Raw genomic sequence first — 20292 nt, 5'->3', positions numbered from 1 at the left:
AAAATAACTATTACATCATTAACAATCAAAGCAGAATCAATCGAAGATATGGTCTCCAAAATCAACAATACAATATCGATCAAATCTACGTATTTTAAGGGTTGAATTGATTCACTTGTATCTAATTCAATCTTCAAAAGTCATGGATTGGTTACCATAAATGGATTATGGTATTTTCATAAAACAATACATGAATAGGCCCAAAGTTTTCTTCATTAAATAGCCAAATCAAATAAGGTAAATAATAAACTACTTTAGTGATAATTTGCTGTTGGCATTATCAAATGTCACTCATCAATAATTAGCTCATATTGCCTCAAAAATTTTCAAAATTTAGTAGGAGATTAAAGTTAGAATTAAGTTTTTTTTTCATTTTCAATATATTAGCGGCGTCTGTTGTGTCGTGTTATTGTTGTTTACATTAGATTAAGAATTTAGTTTGGATCTTCTTAAGAATTTTTGTTAGGTATATTAAGATAATTAAAAGTCTTTTAAAACTAGAAGTCCTCAATTCATAATTTTCCATTTAGTTTCTCTCCCTTTCTATTTTATCTGAGCCGTCCATGCTAATTTAATTAGCTTCAAAACCCTACTACCGTTTGTTAAGATCTCCATCATAAAATTTAGGGTTAGAAATTCGTTGTTTTGAACCTCTGCCATTATTCTTTCTAAATTCCACCGCTGCCTTGTCACTTTTTGCTTTCACCACCGTTGGGGTTTTATTGCTTCCAAATTGTTGGCCATCTTCTTGCTTGTTTGCCGACCAAAATTGCCTCAGTTTGCTGCGAATTGGTGCCGACCATCCTTCAATTTACTGTTGCTATTTGCTTCAGCTACTCCAAAATAGCCATCAAATTGTTAGAACTCCGAGGGTTAGAAATTTGAAACTGTTGCTTGAGGTGTAAGGATCACTCTAAAGATATTGTCACGATTTAACAAATACTTCTATTAATAGGTTTATTTCAACATTACCTTGGTAGGTTTATTTCAAGAATATGGGATTGTGTAATTTTCTTAAATACATAATAAAACTTCAACAGAAATCGCCTTAAATATTGCCAGCTCCTTCAAACCATTGTTTTTTGCTGTTGTCTTTGTCGTCAATTTGCTACTGCAAAACATCAAAATCTCTGCTGTAATTTCACCCAAATAGCAGCTCTTTGTGCCATCCAGTAATCTGCTACTTGATCCTTTAATTTGCAGCACCAAGTAGCTTTCCTTCAATGCTCTTTGGCTTGATCTTTGATTCCGTTTGGTGCTCCCATTTTACTGATTCGATATGCTGCTTGTCGCCTCAATTTTGCTGCTGTGTCGTGCTTCAAATTGCTGCCAATTGTGCTTGCTATTTCATAAATTTTGCTGCTTTCACCACCTCAGTTATTGCGGTTAATTATCTCCAAAATTGCTGCTCTAAGATGCTTCCAATTGCAGATCATTACTCCTATATATTGTTGTTGTTAGTCGTTACAAGTAAGCGGCCATTAAAATTTGGTTTAGTTGCCGCAGTTTTTAATGTTATTGTGAGTCGCTACTAGATTTAAGGTTAATTCTTGCTTTGGATTAACTGGTTAGTGGTGGAGTTATAAAGCTTTGTTTGATCAGTTAATTTGATTAAAATTTGATGTATCCGAAGATTGTTAAAATTAATTAAATAGTTGAAATGTGTTTAGAATTAATTGACTAGATTAACTTGGACGGTTTTTAAGTTATGAATAACTAGAATTTATGTAGCTTAATTTTAAATTAGTCTAACTTTTAATTTGTCGGTTTAGATAAATTGGTATAATCCTATCGATAATGATTGGGCTAAATAGAAATAATTAAATAGAATTTGGTGTAGCTAAAGATGACTTGATTTGAGTTAAATTTAGATTAATTAATTAATACCAACCGGAAAGAGACGGTGCATGGCTCATCATATCTCGACACCGCGTGCTGCAAAAAAGATGTCGAGCAGAACTCCAATGTAACCTCTGAGTAGGTAGGATCGACGATGGAGAAAAGTCGATCCCATGGAGCTGTCTCGATCAGTGCTTGCACTTTGTCGGCTAAGTGAATCTCTTGTAGAGCTGCCCAGTCAATACAACGGCCCGATCCCAAGGGTCGCTGTTGGAGATGCTGATATTGGTCCTCGTGAGGACCCGATGGAAACTGGAGACATGGATGGCATGCACTAGAGGTAGGGCCCGAAGATGAGGTCGCGCTCGGAGTCTTCCGCTTTTTCGAAGCCGGAACTACGACCTTAGATTTACAGGGGGTATTAGTCATGATGTACGTGAAATAAAAGATAAAATCAAATATCAGTTAACCAAAAAAAGCAGTATTGCTAACAATTACTCGAGCAAATAGATAAATTGGCATATTAAATAACACAAATCAGCATGCAATTCATCTCAACACGACAACCGGATCACTTAACTACTATGATTAAAATCTATTCCTAATACGACATACAACCAATACTAAACTAACAACCTAAAGCTAACAACAGGAATAATAAAAACAATAAATAAGACATAATCAACACATCAATAATAATAAGACTAATAAAAATACTAAACTAGCATAATACCATTGATGTGTGTTTTCCGTACTAACTAAAATTTACGACAAAGGCAAGCGCATCTATCGAACAATAGTATAGCTACGGTGAATAGAGATATCGTATCCACGAGGACTAAAAGTATTAGTAATTACTGTTTTCTTATTATCTAGCCGATAATTTGGAGTGATGAGTTTTAATCTAAAATTACTAAATTAATTTAACTAAGAACGCAACAAATAAACGAATTTGGAAAATAATCGAAAGATAACCAATGAGCGAGACAATACCTAGGAAAGAATCCACCTAGACTCCTATTATTGTTAATCTGATTTAAACAATTTATTCACTTGGTGTCTTGATCCGTAGAAATCCCTAACTTATTCTAATATCCCTTTCGAGAGTAAAAGCAACTGACTCTAGGTTGATTAATTGAAATCCCTTTCTAATTAAAATCCCTATTGTCGCATTAAATCGATCTATGGATTCCTCTATTAGATTTGACTCTAATCCGGTAGATTTATGTCATCCTATTTCTAGGATTGCATGCAACTCCACTCAATTATGCTAGATCTACTTTTAAACAGAGACTTTTGCTCCACTGAATTAAGCATATTAAACATGAATTAATATCCCAGAAATATTAAAACAAGAAATAAGTACACATAATTGAGAATAAGAATAAAGTATTTATCATGTAAAACATAAATTAAATAATAAAATTTGTCATAGGTTTCATCTTCCCTAGATATCTAGGGAATTAGTTCATAATTCTGAATAAAAACATCTCAAAGTCAGAAAAACCACAAGAAACAAAGAAACTCATAAAAACTTTAGAAGAAATTAAAAGGAGATCTTCGATCTTGATAGAAATCTGCTTCGAAAGTGGCTCTAATGCTGTTCCTTGAGTGTTTTCTTCGATCTTCTCTGATGGCTCCATATCTCTTCTTCTATTTGGTATTTATAGACTTTAGCATTCTTAGAAAGCCTAAAAATTATGTTTTTCCGCGTGTTTGGGAAGCAATGTGTGAAATTGAAACGGGCTAGCACATGGGCATGTGGCCAGCCCGTGTGGCTCACATGGGCGTATGGCCAGCCCGTGTGGCTCACATGGGCATGTGCCCAACCCGTGTGGCCCCTGAAGCTGCTCTTTTTCTCCAATTTTCGTTCATTTTGCTCCCAAATGCTCACTTAAGTATAAGAACATGGATTAAAGGGATTAGGAGCATCAAATTCACCAATTTGCATAAATAATCATCCAAAAATGCATTAAGAATGAGATTAAAATATGTTAGTTTTATCATTTATCAAATATCCCCACACTTAAGCGTTTGCTTGCCCTTAAGCTAAATCCTCAACTCTCATTAAAGTTAATATTTCTGAACTTATGATTCTCATCAATAATGTCTCAAAATATTTCGCAAGTAATCATGCATTGGCAATTAAACTAAAATGGCACTAAAGATTCAAACAATCCAAGTCGAAAATTTTAAAGCACAAAAACATATGTATCTCCCCTTATCTAAGTAATTACCTTTAATTCAAAATCGACAAGAATTGACATCCTCACTAAAGATTCACTCAAATCACTCAAAGTGTTTAAGGTTCAATAAATAAGCACTCAACAGTCGAATATGAAATGTCATTTCCATAAGCTTGCTTCAAAATCAAATCTCCACCACTATAAAATGATATGACACACCAATCAAAAAGTCTTTAAGAGGTTGTAATGGGACTTAGGTTAATGGTGTGGGAAAAGGCCAGGAAAGTTGGTTATGATCGAGATCGAGTTGATAAATTACCAAATTAGAAAAAAATAAACAAATGCTAAATTAAAAACAAGTACATCAATCAAGAACTATTCAAGAATAAAAACGAGCTTCTTCTCAAAATATGAATTTAATTGTTCAAGCTCAATCAACAAAGAACTAAATAAAAATTGATAAATAAATATTTTTTTCGATTTTTTTCTTTTTATTCTTTTATTTAGAACAATCATAAATAATTCAGCAAATCAAATAGAAGAGCATAGTTAGGCAACTAACCAAATCAAATCTCGACAAAAAGGGAGTCAATAAAACGGGAAAGAGTCGCAACGAAAAAATGGGTTATGGGTTAACATTAACAGGTTAATCAAGAAACTAGATGCTAGACTCAATGGGGTTCACTAAGGGTTAATTAAAAAGGGAGGCTTTTATGGGATAAGTGGGTTAAAACCTCAGTGCCTTTATCATCTTAGTATATCAAATCAAAGGTGTGGTCTCGACATGCATAATCGAAGCAAGTTCTAGAATAACAAATCAAGTTGACACACTCATAACCAATAATAGAATGAGCATGAAAAATGTATGCTCTAAAGGCTTAAAATCTCACAAAAAAAACATGGTTTTTGATGTCAAACTTGCAAATTTAAAACTTCAAGATAATACCTCAATTTAGGGAAATAGCCTAAAATTTTTTAATTTTGAAAAATAACTTATCATGCTTGATTCTTTCATGTCTTAAAGTTTAAATCAATCAATGCACAAATATCAACAAATTAATCGAAAACACATCCACAAAAATCCTAAATCAATAAAAATTCATTGTAATGGGATTTTCTAATAATTACATGAATAATCTCCCCACACTCAAGATGTACATTATCCTCAATGTTCAAATAGAAATAAGCACAGTATAAGCAGAATATCATAAGAGAGGGAAAAAACTGAAACTGCCCTGAATATTGGATTAAATTACCAAAATGGTGAAAAGTGAAATTGTAACACTTCTAATCCATATTCGTTACTGGAATAGGGTTTCGAAGCATTACCGGAATATACAGATCAATTTCAGACATTTCATATCATTTGACATTCATTTCATAAACCAATCAAAATCAATCATATAGTCCCTTATATGAGCTATTGAGGTCCAAAATGTACATTAAAAACAAGTCGAGACTGAACCGGGTACTCAGAGAATTTTGCACAAAATATCAAAATTTTTCTAAAATACAGGGGACACACACCCGTGTGGCCAGGTCGTGTGTCTCACACGGTCAAGAGACACGCCCGTGTCTCAGGCCGTATGGGTATTCGAAGTAGGGACACACGACCGTGTCCCAGCCCGTGTCCAAATTGGGCTGGTTACTGACTTAGGTCACACGGCCAAGCCACACGCCCGTGTGCTAGGCTGTGTGAGCATACTAACTTGCATGATTAATGTGCAGAGGTCACATGGCCAAGTCACACTCCTGTGTGCTAGGTCGTGTGAAAATACCTGAACATTCTGTTTTGAATTTTAAAGATGCAGGGGACACAAGGCCAGATCACACGCCCATGTGCTAGGCCATGTGTCACACATGGCTGAGACACACGCCCGTGTCTCTGCCCGTGTGGACGAAAATAAGCCATTTCCAATGCCACATTTCTTACCCCATTTGTCATCCACCTACATTAATACTTTAACACATGTGCAAGCCAATATAAAACATTCAAATCAATCCAAAACCAAGTCTTAAACAAGTCGTTTTATCACATGTATCTTAGTATTCACATTTACCATGATGATAAAGACACATATTTGCTTACTTATACCAAACATATATCAAGCATGATTAAACCACACACACATATATACATCATAATATGTCCAACATAAGCCATACCAATGGCTAATCACAACCAAACACATATATACCATCATTTGGCCTAATTTAGTCTATACATGCCATTATAACCAAAGTTGATTTACTATATATATACCAAAATGGGTTGATGGATAGTGTAAGATATCTCCGCCAAGCTTCCAGCCCAAGGAGCTTCTGAATACTATAAAACAGAGGAAATTAACATAGATTAAACATTTAATGCTTAGTAAGTTCGTATAACGGGATATTAACTTACCATTCATTTAGATTTAAGATATGCACACAAAATTCATCCAAAGAAATTTAGCAATTTGCCTAAACACATATAACCTCAAGAAACATGTTAGTTTATGTACTTCATTTGAATATCAAGAAACAAGGATGAGCTCATCATATAACAATTTTCATGTACATATGCTTTCCACATCATATATCCATATAACATGTACATTTCTGTAATAATTCATCTCAAGTTCAGATTATCCCATGTCAAAACTTTGCCCGTTAAATTTATTTGAAATATCGATGGATACATAGGTAGTACACTTAGAGTGTACAAAATTGTAATCCGTCAATTCATATTCGGGAATGCTTATACGAGCACATAAATGAGATGCTCACTCTCAAGCCATATAACAGGAACCTCATGTGAGCTGTTTAACGGGAAGCTTATCCGGGCTGTATAACGGGAAGCTCATAAGAGCCATATTCAAGAAGCTCATGCAAGCCAATAACGGGTAGCTTCGAAGAGCCATTAATCAGGAAGCTCCAGATAGCCATATATCGGGAAGTTCAAGCGAGCCATATCGGGAAGCTCGGAGAGCCATTCATTAGGAAGTTCATAAAGATCCTTTAATCGGGAAGCTCCGAAGGCCATTTATTGGGATGCTCATAAGAGCTGCGGTGTGTCCACAACACATGTAGGACCACAACCGATTGGGATGCTCTGAAGAGCTATTAACAGGAAGCTCGCAGGAATCATATAACGGGAAGCTCGAGAGGGCTAATAATGGGACGCTCTTTCGAGCTGTGGTGTGTCTGCAACATATGCAGGACTACAACTAATGCGGGAACCCTATAGCCAGCGAAATTTATTTATTTAAACGGGACATAACATTTATCGGGCATTGTCGGATATCCGATCCATTTCATATGTATGACAGTTATACAATTCACATACACAATATTCAATTCAATCATATAAATATACCATTTAGTTACACGAACTTATCTCGACAAGTGTTTGTGTACGAAAAATCTACTAATTTGACACTTTTTCTTTTCCACAATCTGACTTCGTATTTGATCTAGTTGGATCTATACAAATGAATTTAAAATCAATTTTTATTCATTTAAATTCAATTCAAATCTTTTGAAAAATTACCATTTTGCCCTTATACTTTTAATTAATTATGATTTCGTCCTTAGACTCGAAAAATGAAATTCATGCAATTTAATCCTTATTCCAAGCCTAGCCGATTTTTACATATAACATTAGAAGCTCATATATTTCATAAAATCAGAATTTTTCCATGAATTTTAAATATTTTCAATGTAGTCCCTAAATATGATTTCATCAAAATTCCCTTTATAAAAGTTGTTTATCTATCAACAACCTTTCAATTTCTACCATAAAATTCATAATTCAACTATATTCATCCATGGAAAATCCTAGTACTTTGATAAGTTTACAAATTAATCCACGAGATAGCTAGATTAAGCTATTACGATCTTAGAAATATAAAAATTACTAAAAACGAGACAAGAACACATGCCTAATTTGGAAAAATAAGCTTGCTAGAGCTCAAGCTCTAATGGCCAGGGTTTCCATGTTTTTATTTGGAAAAGATGATGATATATTAGATTTCTATTATTTATCATCTTTAATTATTTCATCTTTCCAATTTCATCATTTTCTTTATTTAATTTTCCACGGATGAATCATTACACTTATCTAATAACTCCTCTTAATGGTCTATTTGCCATATAAGGACCTCAAATTTTGAATTGCATAGCTATTTAATCCTTTTAGCTACTAGAATTCAATTTTTGCACTTTATACAATTTGGTCCTTTTATCGAGTTAGGCATGTAAACAGTGAAATTTTTTAATGAAATTTTCATACAATATTTCTTTCGTACTATAGACCATAAAATAATATTAAAATAAAATTTCTTTAGGACTCAAATTTGTGGTCCCGAAACCACTATTCTGATTTCATTGAAAACAGGTTGTTATAGGAATTGTAGGCAAATCTAAATGTAGTGCATGATTCCGAGCAAACAAATAAGAAAATAAACACAAATAGTGAAGAAGATTAAAAGGTTACAACTCAATTTGAAACAACCATCAAAAGAAAAATATAATTTAAAAGATAATAAACAAAATAAGTCTAAGAAAATAAAAATAAAACAACTAAAACTAAAACTAAAACTAAAAATAAAAATAATCATAGACATAAAATAAAACTAAAACTAAAAAGAAAACAAATAAAATAAATAATCCTTATTGTCAGAGGCATCGGTATCATGAGTCGTTGGCCCTGAAGAGAAAATGTGGAGGTGACTCTGAGATGGAAAATGTGGTGGATCTCATGGTGGAAGGGGACATCATCAGTGAAGTCCGCATCCTCATCTTGAGGGTCAGAATGAGACAATCGGTATAAGGAGGATCCACTCCACGCAGTCTCTTGATCATCCTCATTTGACTTATACTAGATAATCCTTACGGGGACATCTGTCCAACTAGTGTAAAGGAGGAAGACTGCTCCGGTGTGTCGAGGAGACTGAAGTGTTGTGCGAGGCGAGTCACGTAAGGACCTAAGCAGATAGGACCCTTCCTACTATGCTTTGTCTGATGGTGGACAGTTAGGACGATGAAATAAGCAAGATCAAAGGTGTGCCCTATGGCCATGCTCCACAAAAATATGCGTCGGTTGTACCGAAAACTCCTTTGCTCTCTCTCCTACCGGCCAATGTGTGAGCCAAGATGACATGAATGTAGCGCAAGGTTAGAGGAAGAGAAGTCGCCTTCAAACAACTCGAGTCATAAGGTGTCGTACTAGCTGTAAGGTCTACCCAGTAAAGAGATAGCGAGTAGTGGATGTGTCGGTATAATCGGAGAAACCCCTCGCCACCTATGAACTCCTTAGTGTATAGTCCTAAGGTAGCTCTGAACTCTGGAACACTCATATGATGCGCCGTACCACCGAGTCGGAATGTAATAGTGCGCGGCTCGTCATGAGTCGACATCACTTACTATAGGAGAAATGTCGAACAAAACTCTAAGGTCAGCTCCAAATAGGTGGCCTCGATGATGGAGAAGAATCGGTCCTAAGAAGCTGTAGCAATGATGGTGCGGACTCGATCAACTAACTGAACCTGCTCCAAAGCGGCCCAATCAATACATCAGCTTAATTCAAATGGCCTTTGTCGAAGATGTTGACCTTTGTCGAAGATGCTGATATAAGTCCTCCTGGGGACTCTGTGAAAATCAGAAGAATGGATGGGAACATCAGCGGAAGTGCCCGAGGAGGTGGTCGCACCCAGAGTTTTTCATTTTTTCAAAGCTAGGACGGCGACCTTAGATTTACTGTGTTTGTTCGTTATGGTGTGCCTGAAAATAAAAGAATCCAATATTAGAAAAATAATAAATAAAACACCACCAATTATGCAAGAAAAAAGAATAGAAAAATCATACAATTTAAATTACATCGATAATGGATAAGCACAGTACGAAAACCAAAACAAAATACCAATATAGCAAGATACTACTCCCAAGATAACAAGTGGAATAAATACTAAGCAAAATAAAACAATAATAAAAAGAACAAATTTAACTAAGCACAATAATAAAATTAAACCTAAAAGGATAATAACATGAATAAAAACTAACAATAATAATAAATATAATGAAATACTAAATGTAAAGAGTAAAAACAATTCAAAAGAAAATAAACAAAATAGTAAGTAAAGGCATAAGAAAACAAAAAAATAATTAAAACAAATAATAGTAATAAAACAATCAGTAATTAAAAATTAATTAAATAAAAATAATTAATTAATGAAATGGAAAGGGTAGAGGAAGGAGCAAACAATGGGTAAGTTGGACGGCTATGGTGAGTGGCGCACACGACAGAGAAGGGTTGGCAATGATCGGTGTAGGGGGAGGAAATTGGGAAGAAGGGTAGACGGTGAGGGGTTGTAGAGGGAAGAAAAAGGAAAGGGGAAGAATGGGGGTGGCGTTGGTCGACAGTGAAAGAGAAAAGAAAGGAGGAGAGGGGGGAAATGGTCAGTTGCGGCGCGTAAGGGATTGGGGAAGAAGTCACGGTATTGTGAGGGGTGAGGGTAAGGTTGTTTGTGGTGGTGCATGGTATAGGGGACGATGGGGGAAAGTTTGGTCACGGAGGGGGGAGAGGCTAGGGGGTGGGTAAAGGTGCGTGGTGGTGAGGGAGTGGGGATGTGTCGTCAAAGGGAAGGGAAAGAAGAATGGACAAATAGCAATAGGGTGGGGGTGACAGTTGCCAGAAAATGGGAGGTCGACGTGGGTAGATCGGCAACTAGGGTTAGTTGGAGTGTTAGGAGGAAGATGAAGAGAAAAAGAAGAGGGCTAGGGTTTAAATGGGTGACACGGTCGTATAAAGGCCCGTGTTGGGCCACACGGTCGTGTCATACACTTGTGTGGGGCATCTTCAGCCCGTGTGTATTTTAAAAATCAAGCCCAGTCTTCACACGATTGTATGCCAGGCCGTGTGCGATCTCCTTCGCTTCTTTTACATCCGTGTGGTCTCTCTTCGCCGTGTTAAGATATGGCAGTTGAGGTTTATATTTTTTACCAACCAGTTTTTGCTCATTTTGGCTTACCTCGACCTTACCGTTACTTACCACAATTTCTTGCCTCGATTCTAGTTTAGATTCAACTACCCCTTCTTCATCTCGCACAGTAATTGTATAAAGTTTTTCCCTTGGGTTAGTTTCAGTATTGCTAGGCAAACTACCTTGTGGTCGTTCTGAAATTAACTTAGCAAGTTGGCCCATTTGAATCTTAAGTCCTTGAATCGATGCTTGCTGGTTTTTCTGTGCTACTTCAGTGTTTTGAAAGTGAGTTTTTGACACCGAGATAAACTTTGTCAACATCTCCTTAAGGTTTGGCTTCTTCTCTTACTAGTAAGGTTACTGTTGGAAGCCTGGAGGAGGTTGTGCTATCTGATTTCCTTGACCACCCCAAGAGAAATTGGGATGGTTCCTTCAACCTGTATTATAGGTGTTACTATAAGGGTTATTTTGAGGCCTAAAATTATTACCCATATAATTGATTTGTTCGTTCTCTGTGCTAGGACCGTAGGGTGAACATTCTGGATTGTTCATTCTTCCTCCATTTGTATTGCATTGCATCACCGGATGTACCTGCGTAGAAACATATAAACCATCAATTTTCTTACTTAATTGTTCTACCTGATTCGATAACATGGTGATTGCGTCTAAGTTGAAAACACCGGCTTCTTTCATCGGCTTCATTCTCATGACTTGCCACTGATAATTATTCAGTGTCATCTCTTCTATAAACTCATAAGCTGCTTCAGGTGTTTTATTGTTAAGTGTTCTATTGGCTGCTGCATCGATCAACTGTCTAATTGAGGGATTCAAACCGTTGTAGAATGTTTGAACTTGTAACCATAAAGGTAACCCATGGCGAGGGCACCATCTCAATAAGTCCTTATACCTCTTCCATGCATCATATAAGGTCTCTAAGTCGATCTGAATGAAGGAAGTGATATCATTAATCCTCAATTTGGCTATCTTAGTAGATGGGAAGTATTTCCGTAGGAATTTCTCGGTCTTTTGATCCCATATAGTGATGGAACCTCGTAGTAAAGAATTCAATCACTGTTTAGCTTTGTTCCTCAACGAGAAAGGGAATAACTGTGGGCGAATGGCATCGTCAGAAATGCCATTTATCTTGAAAGTATCACAGACTTCCAGAAAATTAGCCAAATGAGCATTTGGATCTTCGTCTTACAAACCATCGAACCAAACAAATTGTTGTACCATCTGAATAGTGTTCGGCTTCAATTCGAAATTATTCACAACAATGGTGGGTCTCACAATACTCGATTCAGCCACATTTAGAGTGGGCTTGGCATAATCATACATAGTACAAGGAATAAGATCTGAATTTGCAGGATTTGCAGGAGGTAGTTGATTATTTTGATTATCACACATCTCCTCAATAATAATAACGTCCTCTTGTTCATCTACTATATTCTATCGACTTTGCCTTAGTTATCTACGGTTTCTGCGAGCTATACTTTCAATTTCACTGTCAAATAATAATGGCCTCGACGAGTTTCTTCTAGTCATAAACTAAAGGAACCTGCCAGAAGCAAATAAAAGAAAGATTAGAATGTAAAAATTAAACTAAAAACAAAATAAAATTTATACTAGAAATAAAAATTATAATAGAAATAAAAATGGCTAAATTAACAAAAATCGAGTGTTCCTAATATTTTAGTCCCCGGAAACGGTGCAAAAAACTTGATGGTCACTAAACTAGCTATAAATATGACTAAGGCAAGCGTACCTATCGAACAATAGTATAGTTATGGTAAGTAGGGAATATCCTATCCATGATGAGTAAAAGTACTAGTAATTATCGTTTTTCTATTATTTATCTGACAAATTGGAGAGATTGTTTTAATAATCTAAAATTACTAAACTAATCTAACTAAGAACGCAACAGAGAATGAAATAGGAAAATAATTGAACATAACCAATGAGACAGACAATACCCAGGAAAGAATCCACCTAGACTCCACCTATTATTATGAATATGAATTAAACAATTTATTCACTTTTGTCTTGATCCGCAGAAATCCCTAAATTATATTAATATCTCTTTCGAGAGTAAGAACAACTAACTCTAGGTTGATTAATTGAAATCTCTTTCTAATTAAAACCCCTATTGTCGCATTAACTCGATTTATGAATTCCCCTATTAGATTTGACTCTAATCCGGTAGATTTATGTCGTCCTATTTCTAGGATTGCATGCAACTCCACTCAATTATGCTAGATCTACTCTTAAACAGGGACTTTTGCTCCACTGAAATAAGCACATTAAACATGAATTAATATTTCAGAATATTAAAACAAAAATAAGCATACATAATTAAGAACAAGAATCAAGTATTTATCATGTAATTCAGAAATCAAATAATAAGATTCATCATAGGTTTCATCTTCCCTAGGTATATAGGGAGTTTAGTTCATAATCCTGAATAAAAACATCTCAAATTTAGGATAACCACAAGACATAAAGAAACTCAATAAAACTTCGAAAGAAATTAAAAGGAGATCTTCGATCTTGATGGGGATCCGCTTCCGAGTTGATTCCGATGGTGTTTTTCGAGTGTTTTCATTTATCTTCTCTGGTTGCCCCTTTAAGTTTTATTCTAATTGGTATTTATAAACTTTAGAATACTCAGAAAGCCTAAAAATTGAGTCTTTCTGCGTATCTGGGAAGTAGGGTGCAATATCGACACGGATTGGCACATGGGCGTGTGGCCAACCAGTGTGGCTCACACGAGCGTGTGGTCAGACCGTTTGGAAATGCCCAGTCTATGTGAATCCTAAAAACAAATTTATTTATTCTATTTTCGCTCATTTTTCACTCCTTTCGCTCCAAAATGCTCTTCTAAGTATAAAAACATGAATTTAAAGGATTAGGAGCATCAAATTCACTAAATTGCATAATTAATCATCCAAAAACACATTAAGAATGAGATTAAAATATTTTACTTTTACAGCTTATCACTCACATTAACAGAACTTTCAATATCATCTCGATCACTAGATGTTCTCACAGAATCACGAGCTTGGAGAGTAATCATTTCGTCACTTACACGAAGTACTAATTCACCCGTAGCAACATCAATAATAGTCTTGGCAGTGGCTAAAAAGGGGCGATCTAAAATTAAAGGTACCTCACTACCCTCATCCATATCCAACACAACAAAGTCAACAGGGAACATAAATTTATCTATTTTAACAAGTACATCATCAGTAACACCCCTAGGATATCTTATGGTTCTATCTGCTAATTGAATACTCATCCTAGTGTGTTTGGGTTTCCCAAGACCTAGTTGTTTAAATATTTTATAGGGCATAACATTAATACTAGCCCCTAAATCAGCCAAATCATTATCGATATTTAAACTACCAATGAGACAAGGAATAGTAAAACTCCCTGGATCTTTGAGTTTCCCAGGTAGTTTATTTTGTAAGATGGTCGAGCAAACTACATTGAGCTCCACAGTTGATGAATCGTCTAATTTCCTCTTGTTTGCCCATAACTCCTTTAAAAATTTAACGTAATTTGACATCTGCGAAAGAGATTCAACAAACGGTAAGTTAATATGTAATTCTTTTAAGAACTTGAGGAGTTTACCAAATTGTTCATTTGTGTGGTCTCTTTTCGTCGCGTTAGGATATGGCACTCGATGTGTATATTCTTTGACAGTCGGCTTTTGTTCTTTCTTATCTTCCTCAACCTTATTAATATTCACCACAATTTCTTACCTCGATTCTTGTTCAGATTCAACTAACCTTTCTTTGTCTTGAACAGTAATTGCATGAAACTGCTCCATTGGGTTAGTTTCAGTATTGCTAGGCAAGTTACCTTGTGATCTTTCCCAAATTATCTTAGCAAGTTGTCCTATTAGATTCTCGAGCCCTTGAATCGATGCTTGCTGATTTTTTAGTGTTGCCTCAGTGTTTTGAAAACGAGTTTCTGACACCAAGATAAACTTTGTCAACATCTCCTTAAGGTTCGACTTTTTCCCTTGCTGATAAGGTGGTTGTTGGAAGCCTGGATAGGGTTGTGCTCTCTGATTTCCTTGACCACCCCAAGAGAAATTAGGATAGTTCCTCCAACCTGCATTATAATTATTACTATAAGGGTTATTTTGAGGCCTAGAATTATTACCCATATAATTGATTTGTTCATTCTCTGTGCTAGGAGTGAAGGGTAAGCATTTTGGATTATTTATTTCACCTCTATTTGTATCGCATTGCATCACCGGGTGTACTTGCGTAGAAAGATATAAACCATCAGTTTTCTTATTTAATACCTCTACCTGGTTTGATAACATGGTGACCGCATCTAAGTTAAAAATACCGACAACTTTCATCGGCTTTGTCCTCATGACTTACCACTGATAATTATTCAATACCATCTCTTCAATAAATTCATAAGCTGCTTTGGGTGTTTTATTGTTAAGTGTTCCACCGGCTACTGCATCGATTAACTGTCTAGTTGGGGGATTCAAACCGTTGTAGAAGGTTTGAATTTGTAACCATAAGGGTAACCCATGATGAGGACACCTTCTCAATAAGTCATTGTATCTCTCCCATGCATCATATAAAGTGTCTAAATCGATTTGTACAAAGGAAGAGATGTCGTTCCTCAACTTGGCTGTCTTAGTCGGTGGGAAGTACTTAAGTAGAATTTCTCGGTCACCTGAGCCCATGTAGTGATGGAATCTTGTGGTAAAGAGTTTAACCACTGTTTTGCTTTGTTTCTTAACGAGAAAGGGAATAACTGTAAGTGAATGGCGTCATTAGTGGCACCATTAATCTTGAAAGTATAGCAGATTTCCAGGAAATTGGCCAAATGAAAATTTGGATATTTGTCTTGTAAACATCAAATTGAACAAACTACTGTACCATCTGAATAGTGTTTAGCTTCAGTTCAAAATTATTTGCAGTAATGGTGGGTCGCAGAATACTCGATTCAGCCCCAGTCAGAGTGGGGTTGGCATAATCGTATATAATTCGAGGAATAGGAGCTATGCAGTTGCAGGGGGTAGCTGAATATTCTTATTATCGTCCATCTCCTCAGTAATAATGAGGTCCTCTTATCCGTCTACTATAATTTATTGGCTCTGCCTTGCTTCTCTACGATTTCTGTGAGCTGTACTTTCAATTTTAGTATCGAAAAGTGATGGTCCTGACGAGTTTCTTCTAGTCATAAACCAAAAGAACCTTCTAGAAGCAAATAAAAGAAAAATGAGAATGTAAAAATTAAACTAAAAACAATAAAATAAAATAAAATAAAAATGACCAAATTAATAAAAATAAAGTGTTCCTAATATTTTAGTGCCCGACAACGACGCAAAAAACTTGATGTGTGTTTTTCGTACTAACTAAAATTTGTGACAAAGGCAAGCGTACCTATCGAAAAATAGTATAGCTAAGGTGAGTAGAGATATTGTATCCATAAGAACTAAAAGTATTAGGAATTACCGTTTTCTTATTATTTACCCGACAATTTGGAGTGATGAGTTTTAATCTAAAATTACTAAACTAATTTAACTAAAATCGCAATAGAGAACGAATTAGGAAAATAACCGAAAGATAACCAATGAGCAAGACAATACCCAAGAAAGAATCCACTTAGACTCCTATTATTATTAATCTGATTTAAACGATTTATTCACTTGTTGTCTTGATCCGTAGAAATCCCTAAATTATGCTAATATCTCTTTCGAGAGTAGAAGCAATTGACTCTTGGTTGATTAATTGGAATATCTTTCTAATTAAAACCTTATTGTCGCATTAACTCGATCTATGGATTTCCCTATTAGATTTGGCTCTAATTTGGTAGATTTATGTCGTCCTATTTCTAGGATTGCATGCAACTCCACTCAATTATATTAGATCTACTCTTAAACAAGGACTTTTGCTCCACTGAATTAAGCACATTAAACATGAATTAATATCCCAAAAATATTAGAACAAGAAATAAGCACACATTATTGAGGACAAGAATAAAGTATTTATCATTTAAAACAGAAATTAAATAATAGAATTCGTCATATATTTCATCTTCCCTAGGTATCTAGGGAATTAGTTCATAATTCTAAATAAAAACATCTTAAAGTCAGAAAAAGCACAAGAAACAAAGAAACTCATAAAAACTTCAGAAGAAATTAAAAGGAGATCTTCGATCTTGATGGAAATCTGCTTCGGAACTGGCTCTAATGCTGTTCCTTGAGTGTTTTCTTCGATCTTCTCTAATGGCTCCATATCTCTTCTTCTATTTGGTATTTATAGACTTTAGAATTCTCATAAAGCCTAAAATTTTTGTTTTTCTACGTGTTTGGGAAGCAAGGTGCAAAATCGACACGGGTTGGCACATGGGTAAGTGCCCAGCCCGTGTGACCCCTGAATCTGCTTTTTTTCTCCAATTTTTTCACCTTTTGCTCTGAAATGCTCACCTAAGTATAAGAACATGAAGTAAATGGATTAGAAGCATCAAATTCACCAATTTGCGTAAATAATCATCCAAAAATGCTTTAAGAATGAGATTAAAATATGTTAGTTTTATCATTTATCAACCATTAAACATAAACATAGTGAACATCATCATCGTAATAAATAAAATAATAAAACAAATATAGTATTAAATAAAATAAAATACAACAAAAAGGAGGAGTCAAATGGTGGTGGGGGACGACGAATGGCAGCGGAGGTGGACGGCGGAGAAGGGACGCTGAAGAAATGAAGGATAGGGAAAGCACACGGCGTAACTAGAGGAAGACAAAATAAAATTTTAAAAAATAAAACCTTGTTTTAAATAGAGGACATGGTCGTTTATAGGGCTCATCTTGAGCCACAAGATCGTGCCTCTCACCCGTATGTGCACTCTGAGACTGTTTGTAACTTCGAAATTCAAGGCAATTAAGCTCTAGGTATCACAAGGTCCGCGACAAGCCTATGTGTCTAGGCCGTGTGCCACACACGGTCGTGTCGCCTGGCCGTGTGGGTCATCTTAGCTCATGTGCTTCTTCGAAAAGAAAATAAAAATATGCCCAGTATCCACACGGCGTAGGAAATGCCCGTATGTCCAGGCCGTGTGCGATGATCCTTCACTTCTCCCATGCCCTTGTGAGAGGCCGTGTGTCTCACACGACCATGTCTTTAAATGGTGTAACTTTCGGTTGCCGTGTATGTCGAAAGAGAATTGAAAAACATTAGCTCCAGAATGCACACGGCCTAGGATACGCCCGTGTGTCCAGGCTCTGTGGACCACCCTAGACCGTGTGACCTTTTTTTTCTTTTCAATTTGACATAGAATAATTAATTTTTATAAAACATTAAAACCACAATAATAGCCATGGAATTGATAACTCATAATTGTTTTTAATGGATTCGTATGTTTTTCTATATTGAAGCGAAAGAGTTAGGCAAATTGTTGAAAGTGAAGGTCGTCGAGAATTTCTAGCATCCAAGCATTAAACGCTTAGAAAATTCAATTTGTGACTTTTGAATTTCGATTGCCTTATATTGTGGTTAATTTAATTGCTTGATATTTTAAAATTATTTTGTGACTCTTTGCATTCTAAATTTATTTTAACATATGAATTTTTATTGATGTGTTCTAGAAAATTGGTAAATTGTTAATGATGTTTATTGTGAAATGCTATATGAAATATTTAGATTGTTTCTAAAGCTAGTTATGTTGTACTCGAAATGTTTAAAATGAATTAAAGATTTTGTTTATTGAAATTGAAAAAAAATTGCAATTTTCTATTAAAAAAAAGATCTGTGTGGTATGAGTATGAATGAAATGAAAAAATAGAAGAATATTATTTTATTGAAATAAAAATAGTGGACATGTGCATTTTTCACAAAAGGATTCTTATTGCTCCCAGGCTTAGATAAATAAGTGTGTTTTGAACATTACTCAGAAGTAGTTCTAAAAATTACAGGGATCTCTTCTGTAGTCCAATTGTTTAGAACACTTCCAGGGATATAAGGAAAATGTCTGATAGGCTTTCTTCCCCAATTTCTTCTTCGGATATGACATTGATGCTCAAGTTTCCCAACATTCCTTCCGCAGTTTTGGTTAACGGGCTCTCTTTTTCTACCATTTTTTGTTCAGAATAAATGATTTCTCCTGACACGAATGTTTTAGATATATGGGGAAAGATCATCAGTTCCCATTTGACCTCTCCCCCACTTAGTCGTGCTCTTATTCTTTCTTGCTTCTTTTTCAGTTCCTTCTTCTTCAGTCTCGCATCTGGCTTGTACCCTAAGCCAAAGCGGTCTTGTTTGTCCATCAGCGTTGGTGCATCGACTCTTCCTTGAAGATATTTTTCGAGTCCTCTTCCAGGCAAGGCTCCTTTCTCGACCGTCAACTGTAGACCCATCCTCGTGGTTTTGGATATTTTTGGCACTGGGATCTTATTTTCTTCAACAATGAAAGTTGCATTAACAAATTCCAGTGATCGAAACGAACATTCTATTGCCTCGTCATCCGCTCCTATGTATGGTGCGTCACTAGTTACGGATGCAATGATATTCTCTTCAGCGTTTATCGTTACCAGCTGACCCTCCGTTACCAACTTCAGTTCTAAAATTATTTTGTGACTCTTTGCATTCTAAATTTATTTTGCAAAGTAATTGATTTAATGCTATTTTTCTTCGATGATTAAGTGAAGCTCTAATTGAATTGCTATTTTTATTAAATGATAAAAATGTCTAATAAAACTAGTGAGAAATTCTTGAGATATAGTCGGCATGCCGTAGAGTGAAGGGTTTTCCATCATTGCTTATTTGTGCATACTGCCTTGAGCGTCCGAGAGTATTGTCATTGTTGCGCTTTGCGTATTTGATGTTCGGTTGGTCATTGATTAAGTCATGTTTTATCACGCATCGGTGGATTGTCATTATTGACGCTAGCACCATTTGCTTCGACCATTTAGTGTTTGCTTGGGCACTTGTGTGTCCGAATGTATATCCATCTTGTGTTACTCGGGTAATTTTAACATATGAATTTTTATTGATGTGTTCTAGGAAATTGATTAATTGTTAATGATGTTTATTGTGAAATGTTATATGAAACATTTAGATTGTTTCTAAAGCTAGTTATGTTATATTCGAAATGTTTAAAATGAATTAAAGATTTTGTTTATTGAAATTGAAAAAAATTTGCAATTTGCTATTAAAAATAACTTTATGGAATTGTACGAATTAGGAAATTTGCTACTGCAAAAATCGAAACCTCTGCTGTAATTTCACCCAAGTAGCAGCTCTTTATGCAATCCAGTAAGCTGCTTT

The 20292-nt window shown here is 35.5% G+C and overlaps 1 protein-coding gene and 2 non-coding genes across 3 annotated transcripts; 2 read left to right on the top strand and 1 right to left on the bottom strand.

The window, feature by feature from the left end:
• The first annotated feature begins 11855 nt into the window (after positions 1-11855).
• On the top strand, positions 11856-11959 carry LOC128035762 (small nucleolar RNA R71). The gene has a single exon (XR_008192311.1). It is a non-coding gene; the product is annotated as a small nucleolar RNA R71 (small nucleolar RNA).
• A 2785-nt stretch (positions 11960-14744) lies between these two features.
• Positions 14745-15698, bottom strand: LOC105761941 (uncharacterized). Its single transcript, XM_012579872.1, has 2 exons — positions 15402-15698; positions 14745-15305 (listed from the first exon to the last, which is right to left on the bottom strand). The coding sequence occupies exons 1-2, from the start codon at positions 15696-15698 to the stop codon at positions 14745-14747; spliced, it is 858 nt and encodes a 285-aa protein (XP_012435326.1).
• LOC128035656 (small nucleolar RNA R71) lies at positions 15535-15641 on the top strand. Its single transcript, XR_008192208.1, has one exon. It is a non-coding gene; the product is annotated as a small nucleolar RNA R71 (small nucleolar RNA).
• Positions 15699-20292: the final 4594 nt, after the last annotated feature.

Source organism: Gossypium raimondii, chromosome 12 (genome assembly GCF_025698545.1).
Source record: "Gossypium raimondii isolate GPD5lz chromosome 12, ASM2569854v1, whole genome shotgun sequence".
NCBI classification, from domain to species: Eukaryota; Viridiplantae; Streptophyta; class Magnoliopsida; order Malvales; family Malvaceae; genus Gossypium; species Gossypium raimondii.
Note: the sequence above shows the minus strand (reverse complement) of the source record. Positions and strands in the feature narration are given on the sequence as shown.

Bases quoted from the DNA above. Each gene is read 5' to 3' on its own strand.
- LOC105761941 (XM_012579872.1), bottom strand. From the start codon at position 15,698: ATGGGCTCAGGTGACCGAGAAATTCTACTTAAGTACTTCCCACCGACT. The intron at 15,306-15,401 runs GTATTGAATAAT...TTATCAAACCAG, and splicing joins ATGAATTTATTGAAGAGATG to GTAGAGGTATTAAATAAGAA.